We start from the raw sequence: 27,877 nt of genomic DNA, 5'->3' as shown, positions 1-27,877 counted from the left end.
TGGACATAAGACTATGAAGAGTGCTACGAAGTTTCAGAAAAAAACAGAGGACTGTGAAGTCCCACTGCTGCTGCTCATTTTATGCAGTTAAAGTCCTCGCCATCCCTTCTTTGGTGAATAGTTGAAGGAGGATTGGATTTTGTTTGTAGCCTCAAGCATGGACTATGAAGCACTTTCAAATGCCAACTGTTATATGAACTCCATTAGAGATTGAGAGAACTGCACCATAGAAATCTAAACGAACAATGATGACGATCTACTTGACAGTAATATGCTTATCAAAGACATGATTGAAATCTCGGGCCTTTCTATTACTCATGATTGAAATCAACCGAGAATCAACTTCAATAACGTTCTCCTGGTGGGATGTGGGCCTTCTTATTACTCATGGCGATTCCCAGTCTTCTCAATCTTAGACAGCCCGAGATGTTTATTGTTCGCGAGGAAGAATGTCTGCAAGTGCTGCATTTCATCCGCATGAAGTCTGCCTCAGCTTCTACAATACCTTTTACGACCGCTGACCAAATATCCAGCCGTGGACCCCGCATCATTTGTTTTATTCCAATGGAGATCTTTGATAGATAGTAGTTTATGGATTTGGATCCCTGGATCCAAATGGTAGGGATCCTAGGAAGTCTCATATCTTAACCGTTTATCGTACATCATACGTTCAAAAATCATTTGAATTTTATTATTTAAAATTAAACACAAATAGTATCTGACGAAAACTGACCGCACAATATACGATGAACAATTAGGATGTAAGGATTTCTAAGATCCCCACCATTTGGATCTAGATGTGATCCTCATCCGTTGTTTATGAGAAAGCAAACAATACGGGCGAAATGCCGGATAACCACCTTCTCCATTCTCATGACACGAGCAAATGGAGGAGATGGTCATTAGCCCTCGTAGGAATATGGACGAATCACCACTAGCATAAAGATGCTTCTTTTTGCGTTGTGAACCGGTGGTTAATAGAAATGATCAACAAGACGTACTATGGAATCATATCCGCATGTAAAATCTGAAGTGTCATTTGAGAAAGAACTAATGTTGATTTTTCATATGGAAAACAATATTATTATTGGGGTTTATAGATTCTTGTCCAAACTTAAAGAGAAGTTTCTAGTTTCTATTTGTCTTTTTGAAAAAACAAAACAAAAGTGGAGAATTATTGGCAGTGGCGAATTCAGGATTCTAACCTTGAATGGTCCTAGTATAAAATATTTAAAGATTTTGTAGACGAAAATAGCACACAACGCGCAAAAAAAAATTATGTATTTTTTTAAACGAAACAATTCGTCGAGCACTTTGTGTATATGTGAGTGGCCTTGTTTTGTTCTTTAGAGATTAGAAGCCTTGCTAAAATATTCAATGTCAATCTTTCTTGACATCCTGTAACTTGAAAGCTCTTTCCTAAGAACAAGTAAATCAAAGGGATTTTTTTTTTCCTAAGATACTAGTAACTTGAAAGATTTTCTTTCTTATAAGATAGTCATACTAGTAATTTAAAATGTTTTATTTATTTATTTATTTTTAGAAAACTGGTAGATTAAAACTGGGAAAAGAAAGATGCCAAACAAAACATACAGAGCCTACAACGAGGCAAGCAAACATGAAACAAAGAAATAGACAAAGGGCAATGGTGAGAGTTACAGAGGAGACGCAGTAACCAAGTTAGCGTGTCGCCCTCACCAAAGCAGAGGAACTGTCAATGACCCTGCTTCTTCTATGAAACATTCAACCGGTTTTCGGGTGATATGTGAATTTGGAGGTGGGTTTGAAGGTGAGTTTGTAAGGCCTTTGATGTGTTTTGCCTTGCATGATGGATGAGTGTTTCATGTATGTGATTTTGACACAGCCTCCTATTTCCTAGTTCCTTCTTTTTTCTTTCTTTCTTTGCGAGTCACCATTTGTTTTTATTATGTTTATTTCTTGGGCTGGCTCACCGCCTACTGCACCATGTAATTTCTTAACAGGCCAGGCATCGTTGACGTTGCGAAGCACTATCAATAAACTTCCAATTCTTCAAAACTCTAGTCATCCGTCCTCGGAAGAAATGGAACTGCTAGAGTAGAAGCACTGCTGATCTGCTTGCACAAGTCATCCGACAGCGGACTGCTGGAGAAATTAATCGATCTACTGAGTTGGTGCAGTCTAAATATTATCATACGTTGAAACAATGCCATCAAAACTCCTGCAACTGTAAGTTATCAGCATATTTCAGATTTAATTCCTCTATTTTTGTTTATGGTCTAGAAAGTGCTAACGACTGTTATTTAAAGTCCTGAACTCAATCCAAATTTTCATGTGATGAACCCGAATGTAATCTTTTTTTGATAACATAAAGCATTGAACGAGAGATCTTCCAAAAGTACATAGTACCACATGAATGGGGAAAAAATCAATCTCTAATTCGTTCTTCTTGTTCAGCCAAGTTTACGAGTATAAGTTTTACACATAGGCTAAGCATGGTATCAGAGCAGGTGTACCGCACTAGATAATTAGGAGATTGTTAACATTTCAACATTTTATTTTCGTTGTTGGCAATGGCAAGTATCAAATATATATATAGTTTCCTTAATTTTTCGTGTGTTACATATGTCTATATATATTTGTGCTAGGTTCTCAAGGCTACCATTTTGTAGAAAGAAGAAAAGAGATATCGAGTCGTCATACTACAAGAATCCAAAAAAGTTTTCAGAGGATCTCTTTGCTTCTAGTGATGGAGAATCTCATCCTATTCGTTGTTACTCTGCTGATGACCTCATCAGGGCAACCAACAACTTCAGTCCTTCTCGCATTGTAAAACAGGGTCGCATTGCAATACAGGGTCAATTCTACGATATGTTTATGGTATCAAAGTACTGCATTCGGAGCTGGTCAAATGAGGATAGGGATAGGTCTTGCGTTATTCGTGACATTGACATTTCATTACAGATGAGCAACCATGATAATGTTTTGAAACTCTTGGGCTGCGGCTTAGAGTTCCCCATACCAGTGCTGGTGCATGCATACGCAGCAAAAGGAGTTCTCAACCATGATGGAAGTTTAAGAGGGGATAATGAAGATCAAATCATACTACCATGGTAATGAATATTGCTTTGATCAATTATATTTCTCAATGCTGCAATGGCAGCGGTTTATATACAAAAAACAACCATAAAGATAGCAGATAAACAACAATAAAAGATGGCAGTAGCCATGTGAATAAAGGTGGCAGTAGCCATGTGAATAAAGGTGGCAGTAGCCATGTGATTGTGCAGGTTGAGTTTATTCCTTCGGTCTGTTGTCCAGGTTGTACAGCTTGTCCAGGTTGTACAGCAGATTGCAGCGGGAAGGTTGAATTGGTGGTGCTGATGTGGACCTTTCGTTAGGGTGTAGAGATTTATCCAAACTAGGTTTATCACGCCCCCGCAAGCTGACAGGGCGTTGACGAACAGGAAGCTTGGAGATAAGATAATGGAAGCGAACAGATGACAAACCTTTGGTTAAAAAATCGGCAATTTGGTCTGTGGTAGCCACATAACCAACATCAATTTCCTTGCGAATGACCTTGTCCCGGATGTAGTGATAATCCACTTCAACATGGCGCATGCGAGCTTGATAAACGGGATTGGAAGCAACAGCAATGGCACTGATATTATCACACCAGAGACGAGGTGGCTGTAATGGAAGATATAGATCACGGAATAGATTGCGAAACCATGAGAGATGGGCAGAAGTATAGGCAAGTTGACGATACTCCACCTCTGTGCTAGACCGTGACACTCCACGTTGCTTTTTCGAACTCCAGGAAATTAAATTATCTCCAAGAAATATGCAGTGACCGCCAGTGGAACGACGGTTATCAGGGTCACCAGCGTAGTCAGCATCAGCGAAGGCAGTTAGAGTGAGAGGACTGGGTTTGTAAATTAAACCATGATCATGTGTGCCTTTCAAATACCGTAGTATGCGTTTGACTGCAGCCCAATGTGCAGTAGTTGGAGAGTGCATGTACTGACATACTTGGTTGACAGCATAAGCAATATCAGGACGGGTAAAGAGAAGGTATTGAAGGGCTCCCACAACACTGCGAAAAGAAGATCCATCGGAGAGGGGCTCACCATCATATAAACTCAAGCGTTTACCACTGGGAACTGGCGTTGAGATGGGCTTGGCGTCAACCATATTAGTGTTCTGTAGAAGCTCCAAAATGTACTTGGATTGAGTGAGATAGAAGGCAGAAGGCGTCCGGGAAACCTCCATTCCCAAGAAGTAGTGTAAGGGACCAAGATCTTTCATTGCAAAATGAGCACCAAGCTGCGTGATAAACTGAGACAAGTGAGCATTGTTGTTCCCTGTGATTAAAATGTCATCCACATAGATGAGAAGATAAAGGATTGTTGAGCCATCAAAATAGGTGAAGAGAGACGAGTCAGCTTGGGAAGCAGTGAAGCCCAAGTCTTCTAGTTTCTGGGAAAAACATTGAAACCAAGCACGGGGTGCTTGTTTCAAACCGTATAGGGACCTTCGAAGTCGACACACATGAGAGGGAAACTGTGGATCAATGAACCCTGCAGGTTGGCGCATATAAACTTCCTCATTCAAGGTGCCATGAAGGAAGGCATTTTGAACATCAAGCTGGCGGATAGGCCACTGAAAGTGAAGAGCAATAGAGAGAATGAGCCTAATGGTGGCATGGGTGACCACCGGACTGAAGGTTTCGCAGAAATCAATGCCTTCTTGCTGATGAAATCCATTTGCAACTAGTCTAGCTTTAAAACGCTCGATGGAACCATCAGAGTTCTTTTTTATGCGATACACCCATTTATTTGGTAACACATTCATAGAAGACTTGTAGGGTACCAAAGTCCAAGTGCCTGTACGCTGTAAAGCGTTAAATTCATCTGCCATTGCTTGGCGCCATTGGGGAGACTTATTGGCCTGGGAAAAACATGTGGGCTCAACCAAAGTATTACTAACAGTAGTGATGCAAGCATATCTGGGATTTGGTTTTCGAATTCCTTGTTGACCACGCGTGATCATGGGATGAGTGGATGGAACAGTGTGAGAAGTGGTGTTGGCAGGTTCAATATTCACGTGAGTAGTGGGAGTTGGTGGGTAAGAATGGGAGTCTGGGATAGAGGATGGAAGGATAGTATGGGAGACCGGGTTAGGGAGCAGGGGAGAGGGTGAGGTGGTGACAAGAGAAGGAGGGGTCCGTGGGGTCGAACGTGGTGGGGTGTACTGGAAGGTATCAATGGGCAGGACATGGTCCAACTGAGTCGGTTTTGACAAGGTCGGAGTAGCAAGGTCTGTATAGGGAAAACTCTTTTCATTGAAAATGACATGACGAGACAGAAAAGACTTGCCAGTGGTAGGATCATAACATTTATAACCTTGATAATTTAATGAGTATCCTAAGAAAATGCATTGTTTTGATCGAAACTTAAGTTTAGTATCAGTGTATGGACGTAAATAGGGAAAACAAGCACAACCAAATACTTTGAGAAAATCATACTGGGGTGATTTTGAAAACAGTTTTTGGAAAGGGGAGACGCCATTCAAGATTTTGGTGGGAAGACGATTAATGAGATAATTTGCAGTGTGAAAAGCGTCATCCCAAAAAGTGTGAGGAAGAGACGCATGAGCAAGTAAAGTTAAGCCAATTTCAACAAGATGACGATGTTTACGTTCTGCGAGACCGTTTTGCTCGGGATGATGAGGACAACTGAGTCTATGATGAATGCCATGTTGAGAGAAAAGGTGTTTAAAAGAGGAATTGACAAACTCTCCTCCACCATCAGACTGAAAAAATTTAATTTTGGTGTTGAACATATTTTCTGCAAGCTTTTTAAAATGAACAAAGGTTTGAAAAACATCAGATTTTAACTTTAAAGGATAGAGCCATGCATAACGAGAAAAGTCATCTACAAAAACAACATAATACTTGTAACCATTAATTGAATAAGAAGGAGAAATCCATACATCGGAATGTATTAATTCCAAAGGACACGATGACTGGGAAGAAGATAAATTAAATGGCAACTTATGACTTTTGCCAAGGGGACATGATGAACAAAAGTCGTAGGTTGCATTACCAGTTAAAGGTAATTTATTTTGGGAAATTAGACGACGCAAAACAGAAATTGCAGGGTGACCTAACCTAGAATGCCAAATAGCATCCGACACTCTAACACCAACAAATGCAGAGACTCCATGGTTGACCACAGAAGAACTTGAAAATGGATAAAAACCATTTTTACTCCGGCCTTGCAAAAGCATCTTCCCCGTTTGAAGGTCCTGAATACGATAGGAATTGGGATATAAGGTTAGTGAACAATGGTTGTCGTTGGTAAATTGATTGATGGAAATAACATTAGTAGAAGCATTAGGGCAGTGAAGGGTGTTGGGAAGGGTAAATGAGTGATTGGGTGTGTGAAGAAAAGAAGTGCCAACATGAGAAATGTGCAAACCTGATCCATCCACCACGCCATTAACATTGTCAGTGCCATTGTAGGGACGAGGATTCGAAACCTGATGTAAATCATTGGTGATATGTGCATTGGCTCCAGAGTCAAAAAGCCAGTTTTGAATGCCAGAGGGAGAGGCAGATGCCGGAGACGGTGCAGCAGCAGCATAAGCTTGGAGACGTGGAGCAGGAACACGTCCTTCATAGGCCATATTAAGGCGATTGAAACAATCAATTGCAGAATGGCCGTGACGACGACATATTTGGCATTGGATACGCCCACCAGATTGGGTTGGAGAAGGAGGAGCACCAAGAACGCCATTATGGGTTTGTCGGGGTGGAGGAGCATAGTGGTCTTGGGCTTGAGGACGAGGAGAAAACTGACCACGGCTGCCATTGAAGTGACCACGGCCTCCGCGAGGAGCACCGTGACCACGGGAAGAGCCGAAACGACCTCTTCCAGCAGCAAGGGCAGTGGGCCCAGTTTCAAACATAGTATGAAGCTTTTGACGTCTCTCTGCACCAAGAAGAAGAGCCTCCAAGGCATTGTAATTGATGGCCTCATCCCGTGCTTGTGCAGAAGCAACAGTACTCTCATAAGCAGGCCCAACATTATTTAAAATAATGGCAACAAGATCAGAGTCAGTCACAGGAGAACCAGAGAGGGAGAGAGTGTCAGCAAAACAATTAATACGATCAAGAAACTCAGCAATAGAGGAATCACCACGATGGGTATTCATAAGCTCACTACGCAATTGGAAGAGGCGGCCAGTAGACTGAGAAGCATACCTGTCACGTAAACAAGTCCATGCAGAAAGAGAACTAGTCTTACCAATAAGAGAGGCAAGAACTGTGGGATGAACCGAACTGTTGATCCAAGAGAGAACCATAGCATCGTGCTGAATCCATGCATCAAAGTCAGGATTGGTTTTATCAGTGAGTTGGCCAGCATCGTCCTTTAAGAAGGCAGGAGGACATGGGTTGGTTCCATCGACAAAAGACACCAGATTCCTGCTGCGAAGTAAGGGCAACATCTGGGCATGCCATAGGGGATAGTTGGTACGATCCAACTTGATAGTCAGAAAGTTGGAAGCATTTGGAAGAGAGAGATGGGAGGGACTTGAACTGGACGCCATGGGAGAGAAAAAAAAAATAAAATAAAGCTTTTGGTCGGTTAGACTGTCAGCTCTGAGATACCATAATGAATATTGCTTTGATCAATTATATTTCTCAATGCTGCAATGGCAGCGGTTTATATACAAAAAACAACCATAAAGATAGCAGATAAACAACAATAAAAGATGGCAGTAGCCATGTGAATAAAGGTGGCAGTAGCCATGTGAATAAAGGTGGCAGTAGCCATGTGATTGTGCAGGTTGAGTTTATTCCTTCGGTCTGTTGTCCAGGTTGTACAGCTTGTCCAGGTTGTACAGCAGATTGCAGCGGGAAGGTTGAATTGGTGGTGCTGATGTGGACCTTTCGTTAGGGTGTAGAGATTTATCCAAACTAGGTTTATCACATGGAACATTAGATTGCGTATTGCAAAGCAGCTTGCCAGTACAGGTTCATATCTCCATACCCCTTTTGCCGAACCCATCATTCATCGGTATCTAAACCCCAGCTGCCTGTTCTTGGATGATGACTATGTTTCCAAACTTTACAGCTTCTCGCACTCTACAACCATTCCTCCTACGGAATAGGATGTTGAAGATTCTGTGGGAGGGAAACCTGGGTACCTTGAGCCTGCCTACATGCGGCCTGGTCTCATTTCAGAAAAAAAAACTGATGTTTACAGCTTTGGTATTCTTTTAGTTGTTTTCCTGACATGACGAACACCTTGGGAGCGGGTGGAAGGAATTGAAATAATTCCATATGCTAGTGGTTGTGATGGTCGAATTGGGGAAATTCTTGATCCGAGAATCTATGAGGAAGTGAGGGGAAATGAGCAAGTACAACAGCAGTCGCATGATTTCCTTGAACTGGCATTGTTAAGCACTCGAGATGACATTGAAGGAAGGCCATACATGGTGGATGTGGCTAGAGAACTCATTCGAATTGAAGAATTTGTTTTGGCCAGCTGGCTTCGATCCACTACATTTGTTATCAAAAGTATTGGATACTGGTTTAACGGCAATTCTAATGTTTGTAATCTGATCGTTCTCTTGGTAGGCCTTTTGTCAAAAGATCGACTATATTTTCCTCCACCATATATATTAATTATCACACCCCCAAAGTCCAAACTCAAGGTTTGAGCCCAATCTTGCATAAGAAGCAGAGGTCATTGAGAGTTTTGTTATATTTTAATGATAATTCCAAGATGGGAGAAAGATAGAAGTTTTCCGCGGTGTACAACTATTGTTACTCAGCAGTTGCATGTTGAAGATGATGTGAAAGGACATACTGTACGCTGAACCTACTTACATGGAAACTGGGTACATTACAGAAAACTTGAGGTGTATTTTGTCTAATTAATACTACTAACATTGTTATCCATCTCATTTGTTAACATCAGAGGGTATCGATTCAACCACGGAACTAGCTTCTAGTATAGAACTTTGGTCATTCATTGTTCAATTGTTAAGCTCCCTGTATTCTCGTATCTGGCCTTGCATCGCTTTTGTCTTTGATGCAAAAAAGCAAAAACGATGCCATCCAAAATTTTGTAAGTTCTGGTTTTCATCATTGCATTTGGCTTTCTTTGGTTCACACTTGGCGTTTAGTAAACAACAAAACAAGGTAGTCAAATTAATGCATCAAAGCTTTTTTCGACAACATTCTGTAAATTTGTAATCAATCTCAGACAGAGGCTTGCTCCAAATTCCCATTTGTTTTTTATTCTACTGCAGAGCTCAACAGGGCAACCAACAACTTCGATCCTTTTAGCATTATACAAAAGGATTTACTCTATGGCCCGGGTGTTCTAGACGATCAATCAAATTATCATTAGGAAATTCATCACATTGTGATTGGTGTGGCAGGCACAGGCCTGCTTACGCATTGTGCTGGTTTTCGGGTGATAGGTGAATTTGGAGGTGGATTTTGAAGGTGAGATTGTAAGGCCGTTGATGTGTTTTGCCTTGCATGATGGACGTGTGTATCATGTATGTGATTTTGTCACAGCCTCCTATTTCCTAGTTCCTTCTTTCTTTCTTTGCAAGTTGCCAGTTGCCTTTATCATGTGTATTTCTTCGGCCTGGCCCACCGCCTACTGCACCATGTAATTTCTTAGCAGGCCAGCCATCGTTGACTTTGCAAAGCATGACCAATAAACTTCCAATTCTTCAAAACTCTAGTTCTCCGTCCGCAGAAGAAAATGAAACTGCCGGAGTAGAAGCGCTGCTGATCTGCTTGCACAAGACATCCGACAGCGGACTGCTGGAGAAATCGATCGATCTACTGAGTTGGTGCAATCTGAATCTTATCATACGTTGAAACTATTAACTAATGAATGTATGATGCCCTAAATGTATCAAACAGAGATATGAGAACTGAAGTGAAGAAAGAAGAGAAGTCGAGAGGTTTTGTATTTCACAGAGTAAAGAAATAGAGTTTTCTGAATATACACACATGACATCTATATCAGCTATTTATACTAGCTAATATCACATTACACAATGACTCTATTACCCTTTCTAACAACTCCATTCTAACTAACTCAAACCAAGTAACTAACCAATGACACACTGCCATATGTCAACATGACTCTATGGTTATTACTCCCCCCACAAACTGAGCTGAGCTACGGAAGCTAAGTTTGCTGCAGAACTAATGCCCAAGCCAAGAGACCTGCAATGTTTATGAAAAATGGGACTATGCAAACCCTTTGTAAAGACATCGGCCACCTGATCATCTGTGGGAATATAGTGAACCATAAGATCTCCTCGTTGAACCTTTTCACGCACAAAGTGATAGTCCGTGTCAAGATGCTTGATCTTGGAGTGAAAAACAGGATTTGAACTTAAAGCCAGGGCAGAAATGTTATCACAGTATATGAATGGGGGAACTGATATGGATTGAAGAAGATCCTTAAACACAGAGCGAATCCAAAAGACATCAGCTGCACAGTGAGCTAATGCCTTATACTCTGCCTCCGTGGAGCTTCGAGAGACTGTGGACTGCTTTTTAGACTGCCAAGAAACTGGATTGTTCCCCAAATAGACAATAAAACCTGTGATTGATCTTCTGGTGTTGATATCTGCTGCCCAATCTGAGTCAGAATAGGCAGTAATATTGAATTCCTTGCTTTTGGTATAGTGTAAGCCATAACCAATTGTCCCCTGAATATATCTCAAGATCCTTTTGACCAAAACCATGTGGACATCAGTTGGTTGTGCCATGAATTGGCAAACCATGTTCACTGAGTGGGCTATATCAGGGCGAGTAAAGGTAAGATATTGTAGAGCCCCAACGATGCTCCTATAGTGACTAGGATCAGACACCAATGTTCCTTCACCAGCAAGAATTTGAGTATGAGGCTTACATGGCGTAGATGTAGATTTGCAGGTATCCATTCCTGCCTTTTGTAACACATCCTTGGCATATTTAGCTTGGGAGATAAACAATGAACCATCATCTCTATATTGGATATGCAATCCCAAAAAATATGTTAACCTCCCCATATCCTTGAGTTCAAATACACCAGCAAGATCATCAATGACAGATTGAATTTTAGCAGAATCTGAACCAGTGAGAATGATGTCATCAACATACAATAAGAGCAGAATTATATCACTACCATCAATCTTGACAAAAAGACTAGAATCAGAAGAAGAGGATTGAAACCCAACAGCTGGAAGATAGCTTGTGAACTTCGAGTTCCAAGCTCGAGGGGCCTGTTTTAACCCATAAAGGGATTTGACCAATTTGCAAACATATCCAGGACAGGTAGCATCCACAAACCCTTGTGGTTGTTTCATATAGACATCCTCTTCCAAGTCGCCATGAAGAAAAGCATTTTTGATATCGAGTTGTCTTAATGGCCAACTGAACTGTGAGTTATCAGCATATTTCAGATTTAATTCCTCTGTTTTTGTTTATGGTCTAGGAAGTGCTATCGACCATTATTTAAAGTCCTGAACTCAATCAAATTTTTCATGTGCTGAATCCGAAGTAATCTTTTTTCGAGAACATAAATTGTTGAACAAGAGATCTTCCAAAAGTATTTAGTACCACATAAATGGGGAAAAAATCATTCTCTAATTCGTTCTTGTTGTTCAGCCAAGTGTAGAGTATAAGTTTTAGCTATAGGCCAAGCATGGTATGAGAGCAGGTGTACCGCACTAGATAATTATGAGATTTTTAACATTTCAACATTTTGTTTTCGTTGTTGACAATGGCAAGTAAGAAAGATATATACAGTTTCATGAATTTTTTGTGTTACATCGTGTATATATATTTGTGCTAGGTTCTCAAAGCTGCCATTTTTTAGAAAGAAGGAAAGAGAGTCGTCATACTACAAGAATCTAAAAAAGTTATTAGAGGATCTCCTTGCTTCTAGTGATGGAGAATCTCATCCTATTCATTGTTACTCTGCGGATGACCTCATCAGGGCAACTAACAACTTCAGTCCTTCTCGTACTGTAAAACGGGGTACATTTTACCCAATGTTCAGGGGATTTCTGGATGGCCGATCCATTATCGTATCAAAGTACTACATTGGGAACCGGTCAGACGAGGATAGGGATAGGTCTTGCGTTATTCGTGACATTGTCATTTCATTGCAAATGAGCAACCATGGTAATGTTTTGAAACTCTTGGGCTGCTGCTTAGAGTTCCCTATACCAGTGCTGGTGCATGAATACGCAGCAAAAGGAGTTCTCAACTCTGATGGAAGTTTAGGTGGGGCTAGTGAAGATCAAAGCATACTACCATGGAACATTAGATTGCGTATTGCAAAGCAAGTTGCTAGTGCAGTTTCATATCTCCATACCGCTTTTGCCGGAGCCATCATTCATAGGTATCTGAAACCCAGCTGCCTGTTCTTGGATGACGACTATGTTCCCAAACTTTATGACTTCTCGCTCTCTATAACCATTCCTCCTCCGGATTCGGATGTTGAAGATGCTGTGGGAGGGACAATTGGGTACCTTGACCCTGCCTACATGCGGTCTGGTCGCATTTCAGAAAAAACTGATGTTTACAGCTTTGGTGTTCTTTTACTTGTATTCCTGACGGGACGAAAAGCTCTGGACTTTAATCAGGCGGAAGGATATGAATCTGTGATTTCTTATGTTCTTGAATGTGATGGTCAAATCAGGGCGATTGTCGATCCAAAAATCTTTGAGGAGGTGGAGGAAAATGAGCAAATACAACAGCAGTTGCATGATTTCCTAAACCTGGCATTGTTTTGCACTCGAGATAGAATTGAAAGCCGACCAGATATAGCCTTTGGATTTCTCTAAATATCCGATAAAGTAGCATGTGACAGTCCTTGCATCAAGTTTCTTCTCATTTGGATTATATATTCGAGCCTCAGCTTTACATCCCCAAACATGAAAATGATCAAAGCTAGGCTTCCTCTTGCACCAGATTTTGAAAGGTGTGGATGAAACTGCTTTGGAAGGTACTCTATTCAAGATGTAAGTTGCTGTCTTTAATGCCTCTCCCCAAAGGAAACCAGGCAACTTTGACCTTGTCATCATGCTTCTCACCATTCCAATCAAAGTTCGATTCCTCCTCTCAGAAACTCCATTCTGTTGTGGTGTCCCAGGTGTGGTGTATTGAGCAACGATACCTTGTTGCTCAAGATAATGAGCAAAAGGACCCTTCTTCTGTCCAGCCTCAGTGTACCTGCCAAAGTATTCTCCTCCTCTATCGAATCTAACAATCTTAATGACCTTTCCTAGTTGTTTCTCAACTTCAGTTTTGTACACTTTAAAACAATCAAGAACTGATGACTTCTCACATATCAGATAAGTATAACTAAATCTTGAGAAATCATCAATGAAGTTAACAAAATAAGAGTTTCCACATATGGTCTTGGTAGAAAAAGGTCCACAAATATCAGTGTGTATGATTTCCAGCAAGTCATGACTTCTCTTAGCATCTAGTTTTCTAAAATTAGTCATCTTTCCCTTGACACAATCAACACATTCGATTGCAGTGTCAAAATTCAATTCTGGAATCAAGTTTTCCTTGGATAACTTTAGGACTCTTTCTTTAGATATATGTCCTAACCTTTTGTGCCAAAGAATAAATGAATCATCACCACAATGCATCCTTTTAGTACTTGTGTTTAAGACATATTGATTATGAGACTCTAAAGTACAGTTCAAACACCACAGGTTGTCACTCAAATAAGCATCTCCCAATACATGATCTAACTTGCCCTTTTCAAAAATTTTCAAGCTTTCATCATCTCCTAGAAAAGCAAAACCTTCCTTGACAATTCTTGAAGCAGAGACCAAATTTCTCCTCATTTTAGGCACATAAAGCACATCTTTTAAACTCATTATAAAACCAGAAGACAGTTTTAAGTATACCGTTCCTATGGCTTCTACTGCAACCTTAGTTCCTTCACCCACAAAAACATTATAATTCTTGAATCCAGTTTGTTTTGACATTGTGAAGCCCTCTAAAGAATTTGTAATGTGGACTGAGCATCCAATGTCAAACCACCAAGAATTCACAGGTATCTCAATCAAATTTGACTCAACACACACATTGACATGTTCCACACCCTTGCTTTTAAGATAATCACTGAAGACTTGACAATCTTTCCTTAAGTGTCCCTTAGTTTTGCAGAAGAAACATCTAAGTTTGGCAATATTTTTAGGTTTGATTTTAAGATTGTTAGATCCCTTAACAGAGTGTTTTACTTTAGCAGATGCAATTGGCTTAAAAGAAGTAGGCTTAGTATTGGAATTCTTACCATAGTTTCCTGGGAAAGAATTGAAAGCCCTTTTCCCTTTGTCTGAATGCACAAAGTTTACTGCTTCAGTATCCTTTGATCTTTCTTGCTTCTGTCTAGTCTCTTCTTGCACACACTGTGCAATTAGCTCATCAACATCCCAATTCTTGTCTTGAGTGTTATAGGACACCTTCAATTGACTGAATTTGCTTGGAAGAGCTTGGAGAATCATAAAAACTAGTTGTTTTTCTCCAATGTTAACATCTAGGGAATTTAACTTTTCAGCTGCATCGGTCATTTTCATGATGTGATCCCGAATGGAACCTGTGCCTTCAATCTTGTACGTGGTAAGCATTGCCATATATTGACTGATTTCTGCCTTTTGAGATTCCTTGAACTTCCTCTCAATTGCACCCAAATAATCAACAGCCAATTCATGCTTCTTGATCCCTCCACGAACAGTATCTGTCATGGCACTTTCAAGTATAGAAAGTGCCACCTTGTTGGCTCTAACCCATCTCTCTGCGTCAGTTTTCTCAGCCCGAGTGCTTTGATCAGTTAAAACCGGCTTGTGAGTGTCAAGAGCAATGTCAAATTCATTAAGTGTCAACAAGAGGTCAATCTCTCGTCTCCACTTCTTGTAATTGCTTCCTCCAGTTAGAATAGGTATATTGGCTAAGTTCATAGTCCTCAATGATATTGCAGATGCTGCAGCAACCATGAAATCACGAATAAGAACTCATTAGTTCCAGATTTCATTCCAACATCCCTTTGCACATCATGACTATAATCATAGATTCATATACATAGTCTTAATCAACAAATTGTTGACAAGCATATATAGAACAAATGATATACTTAGGATCCAATCAACATGTTGTAGCAGCCATGTGTCTTTAAACATTTATTGAGCATGGAGTCCTCACAATCATGTCATAGATGCAAAATAAACAAGGTTAAATCTAGAATCTTTAATCTACTTCCAAAACCAACAATTATATTACGTTTGATATCGATTATCACGATCAATTTATGAACACAGAATGCAGCAACATATATCACGATTAATTTATGAACACAGAATGCAGCAACATATATTTATACATATTCAACCATATACTGGAATTTCAGAACTTGCAGAACACAACCATACCTTTTAATTACTGATTTCAAATTCTCGATGAAGATAGTGGAAGCGAATTTAGAATTTGAAAACATAAGGTTTCGTATTTTATGAAAACCCAGATCAAAACCGAACCCCAATCCGAGAAAATCCCATTCGGTTGTGGTTAAGTGGCTCCAACGGTCAAAATTTTTCAATTTCAAAAATAGCCGTTGTTTTCTTCCACAGCCGTTCTGTTGGTCTCGAGAACCCAACCTCGATTTTCTATCAGGGCAAAATTTTTATTTTTTTATTTTTTTATTTATTTTTTTATTGAACACATACATCTTTTCTCCTTTACAGATTTGAACTCAAGTTTGTATGTCTTGTGGCTCTGATACCACATGTAAGATTTATCTAGCAACCAATCACCAAGACCAAAACATGAACGACAAACACAAAAGGACTAATCTAGATATATGCACATTATAAACCAGAAAGTGAATCATACCTGCAGCAACACCAGCACTTGAAGCCATCGCAGCAATATCTCAGTGAACCTTCTCTTCTCTTGCAGAATGTTAAGAGCTCGACTCACAGATAGGTTATGGTTCAGTATGAGCATATCTCTGTGAGAATAGAGGCCACTATATATATACATATAGACTTTTCCAAGACAAATCAGGATTCCCTATCAAAATCCTAATTGGAAACAACCTCTTGTTTTCCGTATGCTAACCAAAATCCTTTACTATAAAGGATCAGCATTCCTTTCATCAATAGGACTTTCCATCCCTAATTGAATACCTTCAACTGTTCTCAAAATTTCTTTATCTCATACTCATATTCTTACAAGGTGAATTTGGAGGTGGATTTTGAAGGTGAGATTGTAAGGTCGTTGATGTGTTTTGCCTTACATGATGGACGAGTGTATCATGTATGTGATTTTGTCACAGCCTCCTATTTCCTAGTTCCTCCTTTCTTTCTTTGCAAGTTGCCAGTTGCCTTTATCATGTGCATTTCTTCGGCCTGGCCCACCGCCTACTGCACCATGTAATTTCTTAGCAGGCCAGGCATCGTTGACTTTGCAAAGCATTACCAATAAACTTCCAATTCTTCAAAACTCTAGTTCTCCGTCCGCAGAAGAAAATGAAACTGCCGGAGTAGAAGCGCTGCTGATCTGCTTGCACAAGACATCCGACAGCGGACTGCTGGAGAAATCGATCGATCTACTGAGTTGGTGCAATCTGAATCTTATCATACGTTGAAACAATGCTATCAAAACTCCTGCAACTGTGAGTTATCAGCATATTTCAGATTTAATTCCTCTGTTTTTGTTTATGGTCTAGGAAGTGCTATCGACCATTATTTAAAGTCCTGAACTCAATCAAATTTTTCATGTGCTGAATCCGAAGTAATCTTTTTTCGAGAACATAAATTGTTGAACAAGAGATCTTCCAAAAGTATTTAGTACCACATAAATGGGGAAAAAATCATTCTCTAATTCGTTCTTGTTGTTCAGCCAAGTGTAGAGTATAAGTTTTAGCTATAGGCCAAGCATGGTATGAGAGCAGGTGTACCGCACTAGATATTTATGAGATTTTTAACTTTTTAACATTTCAACATTTTGTTTTCGTTGTTGACAATGGCAAGTAAGAAAGATATATACAGTTTCATGAATTTTTTGTGTTACATCGTGTGTATATATTTGTGTCAGGTTCTCAAAGCTGCCATTTTTTAGAAAGAAGGAAAGAGAGGCGTCATACTACAAGAATCTAAAAAAGTTATTAGAGGATCTCCTTGCTTCTAGTGATGGAGAATCTCATCCTATTCATTGTTACTCTGCGGATGACCTCATCAGGGCAACTAACAACTTCAGTCCTTCTCGCAATGTAAAACTGGGTTCATTTTACCCAATGTTCAGGGGATTTCTAGATGGCCGATCCATTATCGTATCAACGAACTACAATGAGAATTGGCCAAACGAGGATGAGGATGGGAATAGGTCTCGCGTTATTCGTGACATTGTCATTTCATTGCAGATGAGCAACCATGATAATGTTTTGAAACTCTTGGGCTGCTGCTTAGAGTTCCCTATACCAATGCTGGTGCATGAATACGCAGCAAAAGGAGTTCTCAACCCTGATGGAAGTTTAGGTGGGGCTAGTGAAGATCAAATCATACTACCATGGAACATTAGATTGCGTATTGCAAAGCAAGTTGCTAGTGCAGTTTCATATCTCCATACCGCCTTTGCCGGAGCCATCATTCATAGGTTTCTGAACCCCAGCTGCCTGTTCTTGGATGATGACTATGTTCCTAAACTTTACGACTTCTCTCTCTCTATAACCATTCCTCCTCCGGATTTGGTTGTTGAAGATGCTGTGCGAGGGATTGCTGGGTACCTTGACCCTGCCTACATGCGGTCTGGTCGCATTTCAGCAAAAACTGATGTTTACAGCTTTGGTGTTCTTTTACTTGTATTCCTGACGGGACGAAATGTTGTGGAATTTAATCAGGCGGAAGGATATGAATCTGTGATTTCTTATGTTCTTGAATGTGATGGTCAAATCAGGGCGATTGTCGATCCAAAAATCTTTGAGGAGGTGGGGGAAAATGAGCAAATACAACAGCAGTTGCATGATTTCCTAAACCTGGCATTGTTTTGCACTCGATATAGAATTGAAAGCCGACCAGTTATGGTGGATGTTGCTAGAGAACTTGTTCGAATTGAAGAGTTTGTTATGCCCAGCTAGGGGCTAGTTTGGGTTGCTGTGTGTTTTTTTTTTTTTTTTTTTTAAAAAAAAAAAACTATTTCTATTGTGCTGTGAGAATAAGTCGTTGTAAAAAAAATCAGGTAAGTGTTTAATAAACTATATTGCTAAAAGTTCATTTACCAAAAAAAATAAAAAAAAAGTGTCAAAGTGTCTGATAAACTTTTATATAAAACTGATATAAAATGACACATGTTGGATGTGTCATGATTTTAATTAGGTAGTTAAATATTTGTCAATTTGCTATATATACTTTTTTCTTCTTCTTATAGTCTATGTCTTACTTTACCTAGGCCTTATTTTAAATACTTAATATTACAAAATTGCTTTAAAATATTGAAATCAAGGCTGCTAAAAAATACCGTCAAATATATAATAATAGTCTAATATTCTCAAGTCAATTGAAATACCCTCAACTATGTACTTGTTGACCCTAAAAATTACAAAGCCTACGCGGCGTGTAGGCCGAATAACTAATAAGCTAACTAAGTCCTTTGGTTGAATGCGGGGCGTGCCAACTCGTCGGCCGAGCTCGGCTGAGGAGTAAAAAATCAGTCTCTAATTCGTTCTTCTTGTTCAGCCAAGTTTACGAGTATAAGTTTTACACATAGGCTAAGCATGGTATCAGAGCAGGTGTACCGCACTAGATAATTAGGAGATTGTTAACATTTCAACATTTTATTTTCGTTGTTGGCAATGGCAAGTATCAAATATATATATAGTTTCCTTAATTTTTCGTGTGTTACATATGTCTATATATATTTGTGCTAGGTTCTCAAGGCTACCATTTTGTAGAAAGAAGAAAAGAGATATCGAGTCGTCATACTACAAGAATCCAAAAAAGTTTTCAGAGGATCTCTTTGCTTCTAGTGATGGAGAATCTCATCCTATTCGTTGTTACTCTGCTGATGACCTCATCAGGGCAACCAACAACTTCAGTCCTTCTCGCATTGTAAAACAGGGTCGCATTGCAATACAGGGTCAATTCTACGATATGTTTATGGTATCAAAGTACTGCATTCGGAGCTGGTCAAATGAGGATAGGGATAGGTCTTGCGTTATTCGTGACATTGACATTTCATTGCAGATGAGCAACCATGATAATGTTTTGAAACTCTTGGGCTGCTGCTTAGAGTTCCCTATACCAGTGCTGGTGCATGAATACGCAGCAAAAGGAGTTCTCAACTCTGATGGAAGTTTAGGTGGGGCTAGTGATGAAGATCAAATCATACTACCATGGAACATTAGATTGCGTATTGCAAAGCAAGTTGCTAGTGCAGTTTCATATCTCCATACCGCTTTTGCCCGAGCCATCATTCATAGGTATCTGAACCCCAACTGCCTGTTCTTGGATGACGACTATGTTCCCAAACTTTACGACTTCTCGCACTCTATAACCATTCCTCCTCCAGATTGGGATGTTCAAGATGCTGTGGGAGGGACACCTGGGTACCTTGACCCTGCCTACATGCGGTCTGGTTGCATTTCAGAAAAAACTGATGTTTACATCTTTGGTGTTCTTTTACTTGTATTCCTGACGGGACGAAAAGCTGTGGAATTTAATCAGGCGGAAGGATATGAATCTGTGATTTCTTATGTTCTTGAATGTGATGGTCAAATCAGGGCGATTGTCGATCCAAAAATCTTTGAGGAGGTGGGGGAAAATGAGCAAATACAACAGCAGTTGCATGATTTCCTAAACCTGGCATTGTTTTGCACTCGAGATAGAATTGAAAGCCGACCAGATATGGTGGATGTGGCTAGAGAACTTGTTCGAATTGAAGAGTTTGTTATGCCCAGCTAGGGGCTAGTTTGGGTTGCTGTGTTTTTAAAAAAAAAAAAAAAAAAAAAAAAAACTATTTCTATTGTGCTGCGAGAATAAGTTGTTGTAAAAAAAAAATCAGGTAAGTGTTTTGTGACATCCCACATCGCCCAGGGGAGTGATCCTTATATGTATATTCTCATCCCTACCTAGCACGAGGCCTTTTGGGAGCTCACTGGCTTTGGGTTCCATAGGAACTCCGAAGTTAAGCGAGTAGCGCGCGAGAGCATTTCCAGGATGGGTGACCCATCGGGAAGTTCTCGTGTGAGTTCCCAAAAACAAAACCGTGAGGGCGTGGTGGGGGCCCAAAGCGGACAATATCGTGCTACGGTGGTGGAGCGGGCCCGGGAAGTCGTCCCACCCGGGCCCGGATGTGACAATTTGGTATCAGAGCCTAACCCTGGCCGCGTGTGTGCCGACGAGGACGTCGGGCCCCTAAGGGGGGTGGATTGTGACATCCCACATCGCCCAGGGGAGTGATCCTTATATGTATATTCTCATCCCTACCTAGCACGAGGCCTTTTGGGAGTTCACTGGCTTTGGGTTCCATAGGAACTCCGAAGTTAAGCGAGTAGCGCGCGAGAGCATTTCCAGGATGGGTGACCCATCGGGAAGTTCTCGTGTGAGTTCCCAAAAACAAAACCGTGAGGGCGTGGTGGGGGCCCAAAGCGGACAATATCGTGCTACGGTGGTGGAGCGGGCCCGGGAAGTCGTCCCACCCGGGCCCGGATGTGACATGTTTAATAAACTATATTGCTAAAAGTTCATTTAGCAAAAAAAAAAAAAGTGTCAAAGTGTTTGGTAAACTTTTATATAAAGTTGGTGTAAAATGACACATGTTGGATGTTTCATGAATTTAATTAGGTAGTTAAATATTAGTCAATTTGTTACATATACTTTTTTCATCTTCTTATAGTCTCTGTCTTACTTTACCTAGGCCTTATTTTAAATACTTAATATTACAAAATTGCTTTAAAATATTGAAATAAAGGCAGCTAAAAAATACCGTCAAATATATAATAATAGTCTAATATTCTCGAGTCAATTGAAATACCCTCAACTATATACTACATACTTCAAAGAGTTCAGATATTTAATACATTGAAAAATGTATGAAACTATCCAAATTACAATAAAGCAAAGAAGAAGAAGGTGAAAGTTTAGAAGGAAATGAAAGCTTGTATTAATATCTTCTAAGTTGAAAAAAAATTTACAGTAAAGGGGAGCTTCTAATTTATACTAGCCTATCAATAAATAACTAATTTTACAACCTTCTAACAAACTCTTCTAATAGCTTTCATCGACTAACCAATCTCGACCGTTCAATTATAAATTAATCTCCAATAAAAACATCTTTTAGTACTCCCCATCAATCTCAACATGGGTAACCAAGCTTGAGATTGAAACTTTGCATAACATGACTATGAACTCTCTTGGACATAAGACTATGAAGAGTGCTACGATGTTTCAGAAAAAAAACAGAGGACTGTGAAGTCCCACTGCTGCTGCTCATTTTATGCAGTTAAAGTCCTCGCCATCCCTTCTTTGGTGAATAGTTGAAGGAGGATTGGATTTTGTTTGTAGCCTCAAGCATGGACTATGAAGCCGTTCAAATGCCAACTGTTATATGAACTCCATTAGAGATTGAGAGAACTGCACCAACCGATCATCACTTGCCTGTAGAAATCTATTGCAACACCACACTGGTAGAAATCTAAACGAACAATGATGACGATCTACTTGACAGTAATATGCTTAAAAGACAAAGCTCAAAGACATGATTGAAATCTCGGGCTTTTCTATTACTCATGATTGAAATCAACCGAGAATCAACTTCAATAACGTTCTCCTGGTGGGATGTGGGCCTTCTTATCACTCATGGCGATTCCCAGTCTTCTCAATCTTAGACAGCTCAAGATGTTTATTGTTCGCGAGGAAGAATGTCTGCAATTGCTGCATTTCATCGGTATGAAGTCTGCCTCAGCTTCTACAATACCTTTTACGACCGCTGACCAAATATCCAGCCGTGGACCCCGCATCATTTGTTTGATTCCAATGGAGATCTTTGATAGATAGTTGTTCATGGATTTGGATCCCTGGATCCAAATGGTAGGGATCTTAGAAAGTCTCACATCCTAACCGTTCATCGTACATCGTACATCGTAAGCTCAGAAATCATTTAAATTTTATTATTTAAAATTAAACACAAATAGTATCTGACGAAAACTGGCCGCACAATAGACGATGAACAATTAAGATGTGAGGATTTCTAAGATCCTCACCATTTGGATCCAAATGTGATCCTCATCCATTGTTTATGAGAATGCAAACAATACGGGCGAAATGCCGGATAACCACCTTCTCCATTCTCATGACACGAGCAAATGGAGGAGATGGTCATTAGCCCTCGTAGGAATATGGACGAATCACCACTAGCATAAAGATGCTTCTTTTTGCGTTGTGAACCGGTGGTTAATAGAAATGATTAACAAGATGTACTATGGAATCATATCCGCATGTAAAATCTCAAGTGTCATTTGAGAAAGAACTAATGTTGATTTTTCATATGGAAAACAATATTATTATTGGGGTTAATAGATTCTTATCCAAACTTAAAGAGAAGTTTGTAGTTTCTATTTGTCTTTTTGAAAAAAACAAAACAAAACAAAAGTGGAGAATTATTGGCAGTGGTGAATCCAGGATTCTAACCTTGAATGGTCCGAGTATAAAATATTTAAAGATTTTGTACGAAAATAGCACACAACGCGCAAAAAAATTTATGTATTTTTTTAAATGAAACAATTCATCAAGCACTTTGTGTATATGTGAGTGGCCTTGTTTTGTTCTTTAGAGATTAGAAGCCTTGCTAAAATATTCAATGTCAATCTTTCTTGACATCCAGTAACTGGAAAGCTCTTTCCTAAGAACAAGTAAATCAAAGGTTTTTTTTTTTTTTTCTTCTAAGATACCAGTAACTTGAAAGATTTTCTTTCTTATAAGATAGTCATACTAGTAATTTCAAACGTTTTTTTTTTTTTTTTTTTTTTTTTTTTAAACTGGTAGATTAAAACCGGGAAAAGATGCCAAACAAAACATACAGAGCCTACAACGAGGCAAGCAAACATGAAACAAAGAAATAGACAAAGGGCAATGGTGAGAGTTACAAAGGAGACTCAGTAACCAAGTTAGCGTGTCGCCCTCACCAAAGCCCCCCGAGCCCTAAGAGCAATTCCACCCCTAAAGACTTTGCACCAGCACCCAGCTCATTTATCCACTCAAGTAAACAGTAATAGATTCTAATGAACAGTAATAGATTCTAATGAACAGTAATAGGCCAAAGCATCTCCACCCCTAACAAGAAATAGCCTAGTCAATTTTATTAAAATATTATTAATTTTTATTATAAAATAATAATTTGGTATTTTAATTTTTGTCTTCATCTGACACCCCTCCCGTCTTCTTCTTCCTCTTCTTCTTATTCTTCCCACTTTTCCCAGTTTTTTCTTCTCTCTGTACACCATCTTCTTCTTCTTCTTCTTGTTCTTCCTTTTTTTTCTCCTCTCTGTACACCACATCATCGAATCTACCCTATTCTAAACATGGACATGTGCACACCGTAAACCCCCAAAAATCAACACCTTCATATTCAAAAATTCATCGAAAATATACAAAACGAAAAAAAAATTCCAGTTGTAGGAAGATCCGAGTTCATCAACCAATCGACGACGATCCGAGTTGCAGGAGGATCATGATTTGGAAGGGGGACATGGTGTTGAATATATGGATTTATCAGGGGAAGGGGGTTGATGGGGTTCCAGGGATTGGGATGGGTTCCAGGGATCGGGGTGGGGTTCCAGGAGCCGGATGGGGTTCCAGATGAGAGAGATTGTAGCCATGACGTTAGCAAGGCGTCAAATGAGCCGTCTCCTTCCTCTGTCGATTTTAGGCTGACCTGTGGACTGGCTTGGGCTAGGTGCCAGTCTATTCCACCGGCTGGAGTGGATTGGCTGAGTCTCAGCTTGTTTTTTCCACTGGGTGCCAGCCTCTTTTGCTTCTAGTGGAAGTGCTCTAAGGAGGGCAAGTTAATCCATCATTGTGAAGGACATGAACAAGTGAAGATGGGGGTTTGTTAACCCAAGAAACATCGCACATCTCCGAGCTTCTCTACGACGCCAAAGCATCTGTCGCCAAATTGGCTAGTCTTGGGATCCAAGACCAGCGACAGTCCTGGAAAGAATCCCCTAGTCTTTTAGCTTTCACTAAGTAAGGGAAAGCTTCCCATCTACCCTTGTCGAGCGAGTCCACCAGAGAGGAGATAGACTCATGGGAATCAGACTCCACAACCACCTTACTAAGCCTTAGCCAAAGACCAAATTCACACCCTTTGAGGATAGCCATTGTTTTTTCCGCACCAGCACAAGGGGCTCGAATAGTGTACCTAATCGTGGCCACAAAAGAGCGCGTCTGCATCAACCAACTAGCATCAACATTTATTTTTGTATACATCGTGGTATGGGGAACCACCTAGGCAATCGATCATTCACCGGAGGGATAGGAGACGGGAGTGGATACACATCACGTACAACTACACTCCTTGACCCTATATGAATACAATGAATGAATTTGATCTTCAATTTAAAATATTTACACAAGTGGATACCACAAAATATTATATTATACTTAATGAATATAAATAAACTCTAAGTGTTAGTCAATCTATCGTTTTGATGGGATACAAATTATCTAAAACTAATTTCAACGATCCCAACCGTCAAACTTGTTTGTATATGCTTCGAGATCACATCAGCAAAAAATCACAAAAAACAAACATTCAGAGATCAAGTAACGGGACAAAGCTTTTCGACGGTTATAAATGAAAAATCACGATTTAACGGTTATTTTAACTCCAATTTTGATGATTTTTTACAACTACACTCATTGACCCTATATGAATACAATGAATGAATTCGATCTTCAATTTAAAATATTTACACAAGTGGATACCACAAAATCTTATATTATACTTAATGAAAGTATAAATAAACTCTAAGTGTTAGTCAATCTATTGTTTTGATGGGATACAAATTCTCCGAAACTAATTTCAACGATCCTAACCGTTAAACTTGTTTGTATATGCTTCGAGATCACATCAACAAAAAATCGCAAAAAACAAACATTTAGAGATCAAGTAATAGCACAAAACTTTTCCACGGTTATAAACGAAAAATCACGATTTAACGGTTATTTTAACTCCGATTTTGATGATTTTTTACAGCTACACTCCTTGACCCTATATGAATATCATGAATGAACTCGATCTTCAATTTAAAATATTTACACTAGTGGATACCACAAAATCTTATGTTATACTTAATGAAAGTATAAATAAACTCTAAGTGTTAGTGAATCTATTGGTTTGATAGGATACGCATTCTATGAAACTAGTTTCAACGATCCAACCGTCAAATATGTTTGTATATGCTTCGAGATCGCATACGTAAAAATTTTCTAAAAACAAACATTCAGAGATTAAGTAACGGGACAAAACTTTTCGACGGTTATCAACGAAAATTCACGATTTAACGGTTATTTTAACTCCGATTTTGATGATTTTTTACAACTACACTCCTTGACCCTATATGAATACAATAAATGAATTTGATCTTCAATTTAAAATATGTACACAAGTGGATACCACAAAATCTTATGTTATATTTAATGAAAGTATAAATAAACTCTAAGTGTTAGTGAATATATTGTTTTGATAGGATACGCATTCTACGAAACTAGTTTCGACGATCCAACCGTCAAACATGTTTGTATATGCTTCGAGATCGCATACGCCAAAAATTTCAAAAAACAAACATTCAGAGATCAAGTAACGGGTCAAAAGTTTTCGACGGTTATCAACGAAAAATCACGATTTAACGGTTATTTTAACTCCGATTTTGATGATTTTTTTACAGTTACACTCCTTGACCCTATATGAATATCATGAATGAACTTGATCTTCAATTTAAAATATTTACAATAGTGGATACCACAAAATCTTATGTTATACTTAATAAAAGTATGAATAAACTTTTAAGTGTTAGTGAATTTATCATTTTGATGGGATACGAATTCTACGAAACTAATTTCAACGATCCAACCGTCAAACATGTTTGTATATACTTCGAGATCACATACACCAAAAATTGCAAAAAATAAACATTGAGAGATGAAGTAACGGGACAAAAGTTTTCGACGGTTATCATTGAAAAATCACGATTTAACGGTTATTTTAACTCTGATTTTGATGATTTTTTACATCCACACTCCTTGACCCTATGTGAATACAATGAATGAACTCGATCTTCAATTTAAAATATTTACACTAGTGGATACTACAAAATCTTATGTTATACTTAATAAAAGTATGAATAAACTCTTAAGTGTTAGTGAATCTATCATTTTGATGGGATACGCATTCTGCAAAATTAATTTCAACGATCCAACCGTCAAACTTGTTTGTATATGCTTCAAGATCGTATATGGTAAAAATCGCAAAAAAGAAACATTCAGAGATTAAGTAAAGGTACAAAACCTTTCGACGGTTATCAATGAAAAATCACGATTTAACGGTTATTTTAACTCCGATTTTGATGATTTTTTTACAGCTACACTCCTTGACCCTATAAGAATACAATGATTGAACTCGATCTTCAATTTAAAATATTTACATAAGTGGATATCACAAAATCTTATGTTATACTTAATGAAAGTATGAATAAACTCTTAAGTGTTAGTGAATCTATTGTTTTAATGGGATACACATTCTATGAAACTAGTTTCAACGATCCAACCGTCAAACATGTTTGTATATACTTCGAGATTGCATACGCCGAAAATTTCAAAAAACAAACATTCAGAGATCAAGTAATTGGACAAAACTTTTCGACGGTTATCAACGAAAAATCACGATTTAACGGTTATTTTAACTCTGATTTTGATGATTTTTTACAGCTACAGTCCTTGACCCTATATGAATACAATAAATGAATTCGATCTTCAATCTAAAATATTTACCCTAGTAGATACCACAAAATCTTATGTTATACTTAATGAAAGTATAAATAAACTCCAAGTGTTAGTGAATCTATCGTTTTGATGGGATACGCATTCTACGAAAATAATTTCAATGATCCAACCGTTAAACTTTGTTTGTATATGCTTCAAGATCGCATACGCCAAAAATCGCAAAAAACAAACATTCAGAGATGAATTTGATATTCAGCTTAAAATATTTACACTAGTGGATACCACAAAATCTTATGTCATGATGATCGAAGAAAATTGAGGATTTTGTAAAAGGAATAACATGCAAGCTTTGAGTTCCATTGGCAAGGTTTAAACTTTTGAGAAAGGGTTCACAACCTTTAAAACAAAAACTCTTTCATTTTGCATATCATTGCACATTTAATATTTTGTAATAGATTAGTAGTGTATGGATGCTTGTTTATTAGGCTTTTATTTTCAAGTGCAGATGTAGTACTTAAACGACAAATGTGTTTTAATGTTTTGAAGTAATATTTATGTGGCAATGTGTGGTATATGCAAATTTAAGAAAAAAAACATTTTTCTTAACGGGTCATAACGGGTCGTTAAGGACCTATTAAGATAACGGGTGTGACACGACACGACTCGTTAAGATAACAGGTGTTACACGAAAACGACACAAACACGACAGACACGACCCGTTTGCCAGGCCTAATTTTGTCTAATTAATACTACTAAGATTGTTATCCATCTCATTTGTTAACATCATAGGGTATCGATTCAACCACGGAACTAGCTTCTAGTATAGAACTTTGGTCATTCATTGTTCAATTGT

The 27,877-nt window shown here is 38.9% G+C and overlaps 2 protein-coding genes and 1 pseudogene across 2 annotated transcripts; all 3 read left to right on the top strand.

Moving 5' to 3' along the window:
• The first annotated feature begins 2,140 nt into the window (after positions 1–2,140).
• Positions 2,141–12,753, top strand: LOC125471005 (annotated as a pseudogene).
• A 3,680-nt stretch (positions 12,754–16,433) lies between these two features.
• Positions 16,434–18,295, top strand: LOC125471000 (non-functional pseudokinase ZED1-like). Its single transcript, XM_048570856.1, has 2 exons — positions 16,434–16,703; positions 17,126–18,295. Exons 1-2 carry the CDS (start codon positions 16,681–16,683, stop codon positions 18,162–18,164), a joined length of 1,062 nt encoding a protein of 353 aa, XP_048426813.1. The 5' UTR covers positions 16,434–16,680; the 3' UTR covers positions 18,165–18,295.
• Positions 18,296–18,930: 635 nt separating this feature from the next.
• LOC125470959 (non-functional pseudokinase ZED1-like) lies at positions 18,931–20,010 on the top strand. Its single transcript, XM_048570804.1, has one exon. It carries the CDS (start codon positions 18,931–18,933, stop codon positions 19,984–19,986), a length of 1,056 nt encoding a protein of 351 aa, XP_048426761.1. The 3' UTR covers positions 19,987–20,010.
• Positions 20,011–27,877: the final 7,867 nt, after the last annotated feature.

The sequence above is a fragment of a genome, unplaced genomic scaffold (genome assembly GCF_019419815.1).
Source record: "Pyrus x bretschneideri cultivar Hongxiangsu unplaced genomic scaffold, Pyrus_bretschneideri_v1 Contig55, whole genome shotgun sequence".
In the NCBI taxonomy this organism is placed as follows: Eukaryota; Viridiplantae; Streptophyta; class Magnoliopsida; order Rosales; family Rosaceae; genus Pyrus; species Pyrus x bretschneideri.
The sequence above is the reverse complement of the archived record's forward strand: the minus strand, read 5'-3'. Positions and strand labels throughout refer to the sequence as shown.